We start from the raw sequence: 9,175 nt of genomic DNA on the forward strand, positions 1-9,175 counted from the left end.
TTACTGTGACTCAAATGGTTCGGAAGTAAATCAGGAGTTCATTCTCTTTCTAAGCCAAAATAAACCAGACCAAACTACATAGCTTTTGCATTAAAAGAGACAGTGAAGGATGATACTGTCCAGACAAATAGTGGGGGTGAGGAAAACTAAGGGAGAGGAAGAAAACATGCACTTGGGAACCACCAAAAGGAGTTTTGGACTGGAGTCCCAATACCATTAGTGGGGCTTTGCTTTAATCGAAGCCCCTACTTTATTTTTCGTTCTCTTTTGTTGCATGGATCGAAGCCTTCCTTTTGCCAACCTTCACAACTGTAAAAAATCCCAACAACGATTGTAATGTACTAACTAATTCCATACAAATTTGCATCCAGTTATCACCTATCCAACACCAAATTGCATTCGCTGCAACAGAGTCACAAGTCCATATGAAAGAATAATGCAGAGAGGAAGGAACAAAAGAGAGACAGCGAATTGACAATATTCAGACTCAACTTATATTGTCTTCATTGCTTTCGATGTAAAGTCAAAACCAAGTTTCAGATAGCCAATTGCATGAATCAGAACTTCCCCAATTACCATTCAAAAGAAAAATTTCTCAACCGAGTCTCCCTCTACAATTGATCTATCAGCATGCTTACACCCATTTCGCCGGGGATAAGCCAATGCTAATAATAGCAAGCTCCCACTTCATGGGGAGGAGCTGATCATTGACCCTTTAGTATTGTCACTTAAGTGCCTCAACCGAAAATTGAATGTCAATTTTACTCGAAGGAAATCTCAGCAGCTTCATCCCTAGAGCAAAGCGACCAACCTAAGAGTAATAGCTAATCCAGCAAAAACAGAAAGCCACAGATTCTATATGACTTCTACTTATCTTGGCATGTTTTCAGAGAAAGCTAAGAGAGAAGAGCAAGTTCAGCTGAATAACTTTTATTATGATTCTGAGAAGCTGCCACTTTCACATTCTTGATTATTGTAAGGCAACTATCTACAGAACTGTTTCTCTCTCCCCCTGCTTTACCCTTCAAACTCAATGGGAAAAACAGCACTCACCAATTTCCGACCCCCCATATCTTCTCTGCAATGAAACTTAAAAACCTCCTCAGCGGTCCTTTCTCTGCCACTTCCTCTGCACTGCCGCGGCCATTACTGGTGGTTTTCATTTCTCTCATAGACTCTGACTGACCCAGCTCAGCATTCCCCGAGTTTGACTGCTTTGACTCACCAGACCTGGTGTTGAGTCTTCTCTTATTCCTTTTCTCCTTCTTTGTTCCTGAATTTCTTGGTTTTTTCCCTGATGTCAGCACATCTTCATAAGCGTCGATTATTTCATGGATCAACTGATGATTTGGAGATGAGTCCCACCTCGCCCAGTAACTCATATAGCATCTGAAGCAGTCACAATTGAAGGTAGAGGGATGATCATCATTAGCTGTGCCACTTTTGGCAGAAGAAGAGCTTCTGCGGGAGGTTTTGAGGTTGTTCTTGAGGGTGGAGGTTGGGGTGGAGCAAAAGATGAGATAGGCCAAGACTTCTCTGTCCTGCATTGACAGAGCCGCTGTGAGGGTAAGGATGGTGGCTGGAAGGAGGGAGAGATAACAGGACAAGACGATCGGCAGCGACGGTGATGGATGCACCGAGCCTTTTCGGAGATTCTTCATAGCTCTTGTTTTCTCGATGAAGTTTTCGGACCTTTTGTCTGGGTCGCGAAAAACAGACTTCAAAGTAGGAAAAAAAGGGTTCAGGAGGTCTTATATAACAGAGAGAAAGAAAGAGAGATTACACTTCACAATGCCCCCCTAGGCATTAATTTATTATACAGCTTTAAAAGGTCTAAACATAAATAAGCAAAGATTCGGTTTCAATGTAGATTTAGAGACTTACAGATTTATGGATAGATAGATTATAGTAAGATTCTCTGTCTCTCTTTCTTTCTCTCTCTTTTTTTAACCGACGAAGAAGCCATCTTAGGTAGGTAAGCCTTGGGCTCATAAAATATGCCACTAACCTCCTGGACCAAAAGCCGGGTGAATAGCCTGAGATGGAATTATTTGCAATAGGCTGCGGTCTTGTGCCAGGTGACGGGTGTCCAATCCTCGCACACTACTACGTTCCTTAACCACTAAGTCACCCCCATGCTCTTAAAAGTAAATACAACCATCATCGGCATTATCCTCATCATTATTATATTTGGAACAAGAAAATCTGATGATGGCAGCAGGTTAATCAGTTAGGTAAGTGAAGACGTAATCAATTGCGAATCAGATCACAAACCGACCGGTTCTATGGCAAATCTGCATTGGAAATGAAGTCAACTCCACAGCCTTAATGCACTGACATTCATTTCCAACGCATGGAAGTACTGCAGTCTAAACATCTAAAAAAAAATGACTGATTCAATGGCTGGCGTCTGGCACAAACACCATGACATCTACTTTCTTTATATGCTACTGGAGTGAGAACAACCATAAAGAATGATAGAGACATCATCAAATGGTTGTGTCCTATTTAACTATGTCCTAAGACCACAAACATTTGCTATTTCTCATATGCTGAAAATATTGCGGATTCTTCTAAAGAAGATTTCATGCATATGCCCTCTTGTCTGTATTTCAAAATGAAATATTCCTTTTTTGTTTCTCTTAGTTTAAAATTACTTGATTCACACCACAATTTCCCCATGTCCACAATTTATATCAAGTCAAAATATATGAAAAAGCTGAAGCAACATATTTGGGACCTGTTGGTCCAGTTCTTTGTTTTTATAATAAATAGAAAAGAGATAATACCATCCCATAATTTTTCCCTCAGAGCAATCTCAAGAACATATTGAAAGAATGCTTAGCATATGATGTGCAAATCCTGAACATCTTTCACATATCAGTTTGCACACGCGCCATAGCACAAATCTACAGGAAGGATGCCACTTCAATCATCACATACCAATAATCCTATGAAGAACTCTGAAGGCGAGCTCTAATCCATGACTCCAAATTCTGGAGCTCCTCATTGTTTATAGAATGGCCAAGACCAGGATAAGCCTACATATTCGTGGAATTTTTTTAGACATCTACATATCAATTGTACATAGAGAAAAATTTCCTTACGATCCATCAGGATCATCAAGTAAAGTTTAAAACGTTGAATAGATTTACCTTAAACTCGCAACTGACACCAGCTTTTGCAAGGAATGGTGGACCTGCTTGCCCAGCTTCAAATAATACTGTTCTGTCATCAATTCCATGAGCCCACGAGATAGGTGTCTGCACAGAGAACAATAAATCATGCCACTGTACCAAAGAAACAAAATAGATCTTCACAAGATCTAATAACTAAAGGAATTGCCAATTCGCATTTCTCATAATAATACTGTTCTGTCATCAATCCCATGCACCCATGAGATAGGTGTCTGCACAGAGAACAATAAATCATGCCGACGTACTTCAAATTGCCAATTCGCATTTCAAATCAGACTCTCGGCCTTAGTCCTGACACAACAGTGGACATTCTTTTCCAGCAGAAGTGGCCATCGAATTGATTGAAGAACTTGGCATAAAACAATCTATTCTAGGCCCCAAAGCACATTTTACAATGTTCTCTTCATTTTCCATATGCTGCTACTGAGACAAACTAGACCAAATCATACCCATTGCCAAAGATGTAGGATATAAAAGACTTAAGAAAAAGGTTAGGCAGCATTTTGGTCTAACTATATGTAGTTATCAATTGGGATAAGAAAATGGAGAAAGAGAAAAGCAAGGAGAAAGGAGAAGGAACCAATGAGGGATGGAAAACACCAGAGCTCCATTTACAGGAGCACATAATTAACAAATGCTTGTCCATATCCATCTATTGCCAGGAGTAACACCAAGAAAACAACTAATCAAACTATAAAGCTAATCTCTCTATCTAATACAAATGTCAAATAGGTAGCAGAATGAAGCACTGAAAAGGAAAAGTAAATAAAGTTGAAGTTTCCAAGGTCGAGGTAAAGAAGTACTCTTTTGGCATCTGGTGAAAGTTGATCGAGAAAAGATGAATTGAAAGGAACCCATCCGCTGAATACTGCACCACCTCCGAGAGTTTTAGGGTATAGGAGAACACTTGCCAAGGTCAAAGCACCTGCAAAACATTAAACCAACTAGCTGTAAGACTATTGCAACGAAGATAAAAGTATATGCGTGAGATGTGGACAAATGCATATGCTAGCATGCTCACTCCCTACATGAGAGAGAGAGAGAGATGTAAGACTATTGCAACGAAGATAAAAGTATATGCATGAGAAGTGGACAAATGCGTATGCTAGCATGCACACTCCCTACATATGAGAGAGAGAGAGAGAGAGAGAGAGAGAGAGAGACCTCCTTGACTGAAGCCGCAGACAAACACATTATTGGGACTTATGCCAGCAGCTATCTCCTTGTCAATCATTGCGTGCACATTCTTTACTGCTTGAAGCACTCCATTCTCATCTTTTGGAGAATCCTGGCACATGTAACCCATTCCATGTCACATGAGGAAGTCAAGAAGAAAAAGCACATTGTAATAGTGGTTTAGAGCCAGGCAATCCACTTCGTAGGAGATTGTTGATTACATCTTACAGGAGTTTTAGAATCCAAAAATATATTTATGGTCTTGGAAAAATATTAGATGTCCCACTGCTTATAGGAAGAAGACAAGTTGTAGCAGCAGAGAAATTGCTTTTGATGGGTGTCCTGCTTACAAGGCGACTTCATATTTTCTCCCTTTCAGATACGATGACTTGTAATTTCAAGTAAAATCCAACAGGGCTTATTAATTACCGCGGATAGGGAGGTTAACGGCGTATTGAAAAAAAGATGTGATAGGAGGATATCATACTTACAGCTGTTATAGGGATCTCATGAATATCGAACCATGAAGGCATGACAGCACCATCTGCAAGGAAGAATATGTGAGTCAATGTAGGAAAGGATGCAGGGAAGGGTTTGTATTTCCAGAAAAAGGTAAGAATGATTATCCGCAATTACAAACGCTGCAGGACAAGTCAAATGGTGTTATTTTCTCAGGGTATCCGAAACTAATGAAAAAGCCAAGGCATGCTATTGTATGATACTATTCTAATTGTCATATTAAAAAAAAAAAAAACCTCCCATTTCCATCTAACCACTCCAGGTTCCCCCATGGCCCAACAGGAGTTCAAGATTGAATTAGCATTATCCGCACGTATGGCTTCAATCTCACCAACAGCACACTGTAGTATACAATTCACCCAACAACACCGAAATAAACAAAAAAAACTCAACTTTACAACGGCATTTCCGAAGATTCCACAACCCATTTGATCGCTCTAATTGCAAACACCGAATAGCTCAACATCATTCGATCATACTACCTACCAATCGCAGAAAAATCTCACGCACGACTAAAATTAAGAACACCATGAGCGCACACATCAAAAGGGCATTACAGAACCTACAATTGCAAGTGACTAGATTGGGAGGAGCGGAAGGGAAGGACCACTTGGTGAGCCTGAACTCCGGAGAAGTGAAGAGGGTCTTGATGGGCTCGTTGGCAGGGCCCGAATCGCCCAACCCGTGGAGCCAGAGGACGAAGCTTCGAGCCATGGAGGTTGGTTCCGGAGCAGGCGGGTTTGGCGGCGAGAGGAAGAGGAAGAGGATGGTGGTGATGGAGGTGAGCGTGACGAGGACGATTGGCTTCGTTACTGATACCGGCTTGGCCATCGCCACGATCATTTTCTCTGCGAATGGAGGTGGTTGAGTATGAAAGGACGATAATAGCCATCTGCTTCATTCCAACTTATGCATTACTGCAAGAGTAAAATTGAAATTTAAAGTGCATTTCGGGAAAAAGGAAAAAGACGAAATGCAAAGGAGATGAAGAACGTGGAAACATTCCAATCCAATGAAGAAGAGAAATTTACATATCTTATGAAGAATCAATCAATAGCCCTAAATGTATATTGCACCGTTTACAAGAGATGTATTCAATACAGCAGGCCGACCTAATATTTTCGTAATTTGATCACCCCATCCGAGACGATGAAGTATTGAATTTGTACTGTCGAGTCTATACTATATGGATTAAAATGTCATCAATTTAAGGTGTTAACGGACGTATCTAGACCACAGCGTATCACAAAAGCAATAGTTTGAGAAATAAAATTGTTTATGATAACTCATAACTCAATCACCTTATTGTCTTCGATTTATTTATTTATTTATTTTGGGTGAGAAAACATATTTCATTTTATTACGAAGCTAACAAAATATTTGAAAGGAATTTCCCTTCTAGTTGAAGTATTAAACCCCTTGCCCCTCTTAAAAGAATTGATGTAACAAGATGTATGAGCTTTTTAATAAGGAGTTAGTGTACGGGGTTCGACTCCCTCGCTCCGTAAAGAGACAAAACAAAAGTTAGAGATAGGACAGATGAAAAAAGAATTTGTGCGTTTTAGCCAACGTCGTGGAAGGGGGCTCTCTTCGAGTTAAGGTGTCCTTTGAAATGTTGGGAGTTCCTCTACTTTCATAGATGTGGATTTCTCTGAGAAGACCAGGAGAAGTGGTTAGTGGATACCAAATACGAAACAGTTCCTGATTTCTGTTTCAATTGTAGTCTGATTAATGGTATAGATAAGTACTGTGATGAGATGTGGGAGGAAGATGTGAACTCCTCAGGGGAAGCAATGATGGATCTTGGATAAGAACTTCTGCTGCTCCTAAAGTTGTGGGAAAAAAAAATCATAAATGTCATAACTTTCGTATGGTAATGGGCGATCACTCCAATGTCGGTTTGATTAAAAAAATCGATAACTTCAGTGTTGTTGGCGGTTTGATTGGTCGGAAAATACGAGGCACTATTTTTATTACGAACCGTTATGAGAAATTCAATCAACAAAGACCAAGAAAATCGACGTCATTTTTGCACTATTGTTAAAAAAAAAAAAATGAACAAAGGCTAAACCCAAGAAAAGTATTTTTCTCCTTTTGGTGAAGCGTACAACAACGTACTCAATTAGCAAGGGCTAAGGGCAAAAAAGTTTAGCTAGGGCCAGGTTAGCAAAAGTTGAAAGTTCAGATAGAACTTCGCCCGACAAATCATTGTTCTCGGAGAAAAGTTAAAAAATGAAAAAAAAAGTCTCAAACCAATTGTATTTGTACCAATTCAGTTCTAAATATTTTAATTGGACCAAATTAATATTAAATCTTTTGCATTTGTGCCAATGTAGTCTATTCAGCTACACATTTGACCTAAAATCGCTAACGTGAATGCCAACCATCTTTAGCATTCTTCTAATTTTACCAATTCCTCCGGCTATAGATCTTGCATTTCTTTAGACATTTGGACGGACACAGGACCATGCATCTGTACCCAAATGCTTAAAGAAGAAATATCCAGCTCCTCAGGACAAGCGTTAGCCTCCCATTTCTTCTTCAGTTTAAACAGGACCCACACGGACCAGATCAACCCAAATTAATCTGTAAAGATCTGCGCCAAACGATTTAGTTTAGGTAACAATGCTTTGGTTTTACATCGACAATTGCAAAGATATTTATCAACAATCACATGGGTGACAGAGGGTTATGGATAATCGAATTCGAGACTTTAGCTCCGATACCAAATTAGAACGTAACTTCAATAAAGACTTTGCCGAAATTTCTCGCCTTGTACTTAGGGGTCCATACCTGTAGTTTCTCATCTTGCTCAACAAGGTGTAAACAAAAGACAAGTCCTTAAATTAGTAACACACACAAACGTCACGGCCACATCCCTCATCCCGTGATTAGTGCATTGATGACCTCGCAAGGTCCTTTGCTTTTCGACCTCCGATTGGTTTTAATCTTTCAATGGCTGTCGCCCTTGCCAATTGGTCTTTTCCTTTTTTTAAAAAGCTGGCCAGGGCAGTGTGACTGGATTTATAACCCCTAACCACCAATCCCAAACTCAAAATTAAGAACCCCAGAGTAGTAATTGCTATAAACTAGCCCCTCTTGAGAAATAGTTCTCAAGGAATCAACAACCATGGCGATGTCAAATAAGGGATTGACTCTTTGCATCGTCGCCCTGGTGTTGTGCTCGTTCGTGACGAACACTGTGGTCGTGGATGCGAGGATGATCAACTACAGCAGCCTAAACTACGGGGACAGGGTGTGGTGCAAGCGCCGTCATTGTAAGCCTCTTCCTCTTCCATCCAACCATTACAACCGTGGTTGCGAGAAGATCAACAGGTGCCGCGGAGGGCCATAGAATTGATTTCTTGGAGAAACTGGAAGGGGTGCTTCAAGAACATGTAATTCCAAAGACCCTATAACAACCATAATAGCCAATACAGGTTGATATTGTTGGCTCATTGATGATTGAGTCTTTTTGCCAAATTGATATATGTCATCACAATTCATGGCCTATAGTTAATTGATTTGTGTACTGCAGCCCTATATATGCTTCTCGTGGTAGATTTTTGTCATTCTTTGTTTTTAAGATGATTCAAATATATCAAGAGATTTTCCATATCTTCCTTGATTGATCGAAATTGATGATGTAATATCTTATTACCTTAGATTGTCAGTCTATAAAGCTTATATTCGGGGTTTTTACTTTTTTTTTTTGTCATCTATAAGGGCTTGCAACCACGTACTTCTAGCACATCTTATTAACACACAAGTGAAAGTTGCATCATGCATGCCTACCTTTCGCTCATGCACACTCCTCACTTTATAGGGTTAAAATTGCACTAACTTAAGCGCTATGATCAGTTTCCAATAGAAATTGCAATATTTGATCAAGTCTCGAACTAACCTGGTAGAGGTTGGTTAGGTTTTGCACTGGAAAATTAGTTGCTTTAGACTGAAATTGAGGCTTTGTTAGTATTGCAAAAAACGAATGATTAGAAAAATATTTTCTTAAAAACGATCTCTTGTATCGCTTACAAAAATGAGTCAACAAAAAACATTTTTCAGCACTTAAAAAAATGTTTAGACATAGATTATTGCGATAATGAGAATATTTTTTATTAATTAATTATTTTATGAGATACAAGCGACCATTTCATTTTTTCGCGAAACAATTTGGCTGCATTTGGTTGCCTAAATAAAACATCATATCGGACAGTATAATACTAAGAAATCTTATTTCTTGCACGCTATCTTTTGTTGGGGAAAAAAAAATTTGATATAAC

The 9,175-nt window shown here is 39.4% G+C and overlaps 2 protein-coding genes across 5 annotated transcripts; both read right to left on the reverse strand.

The window, feature by feature from the left end:
- Positions 1–260: 260 nt before the first annotated feature.
- Positions 261–1,661, reverse strand: LOC115742959. Its single transcript, XM_030677524.2, has one exon. The coding sequence runs from the start codon at positions 1,659–1,661 to the stop codon at positions 1,050–1,052; it is 612 nt and encodes a 203-aa protein (XP_030533384.1). The 3' UTR covers positions 261–1,049.
- LOC115742958 (probable carboxylesterase SOBER1-like) lies at positions 261–5,761 on the reverse strand. Of its 4 annotated transcripts, none has more exons than XM_048285528.1 (7): positions 5,459–5,761; positions 4,865–4,917; positions 4,362–4,485; positions 4,001–4,122; positions 3,156–3,263; positions 2,944–3,041; positions 261–309 (listed from the first exon to the last, which is right to left on the reverse strand). In XM_048285528.1, the coding sequence occupies exons 1-6, from the start codon at positions 5,733–5,735 to the stop codon at positions 2,952–2,954; spliced, it is 774 nt and encodes a 257-aa protein (XP_048141485.1). In that variant the 5' UTR covers positions 5,736–5,761; the 3' UTR covers positions 261–309; positions 2,944–2,951. The 4 variants fall into 4 exon arrangements, with proteins under 4 accessions (XP_048141485.1, XP_048141486.1, XP_048141487.1 ...); XM_048285529.1 differs by having other exon boundaries at positions 261–1,699; XM_048285530.1 differs by having other exon boundaries at positions 261–1,718.
- Positions 5,762–9,175: the final 3,414 nt, after the last annotated feature.

This window comes from Rhodamnia argentea, chromosome 9, assembly GCF_020921035.1.
Source record: "Rhodamnia argentea isolate NSW1041297 chromosome 9, ASM2092103v1, whole genome shotgun sequence".
Lineage (NCBI taxonomy): Eukaryota > Viridiplantae > Streptophyta > Magnoliopsida > Myrtales > Myrtaceae > Rhodamnia > Rhodamnia argentea.

Excerpts from the sequence above, each read along its gene's own strand:
- LOC115742959 (XM_030677524.2), bottom strand. The coding sequence starts at position 1,661 with ATGAAGAATCTCCGAAAAGGCTCGGTGCATCCATCACCGTCGCTGCCG.
- LOC115742958 (XM_048285528.1), bottom strand. The coding sequence starts at position 5,735 with ATGATCGTGGCGATGGCCAAGCCGGTATCAGTAACGAAGCCAATCGTC. Across the intron at positions 4,918-5,458 it reads CAATCTAGTCACTTGCAATT|ATGGTGCTGTCATGCCTTCA; the intron begins GTAGGTTCTGTA and ends TCTTCCTTGCAG. Across the intron at positions 3,264-4,000 it reads TTTCACCAGATGCCAAAAGA|ACACCTATCTCGTGGGCTCA; the intron begins GTACTTCTTTAC and ends TTCTCTGTGCAG.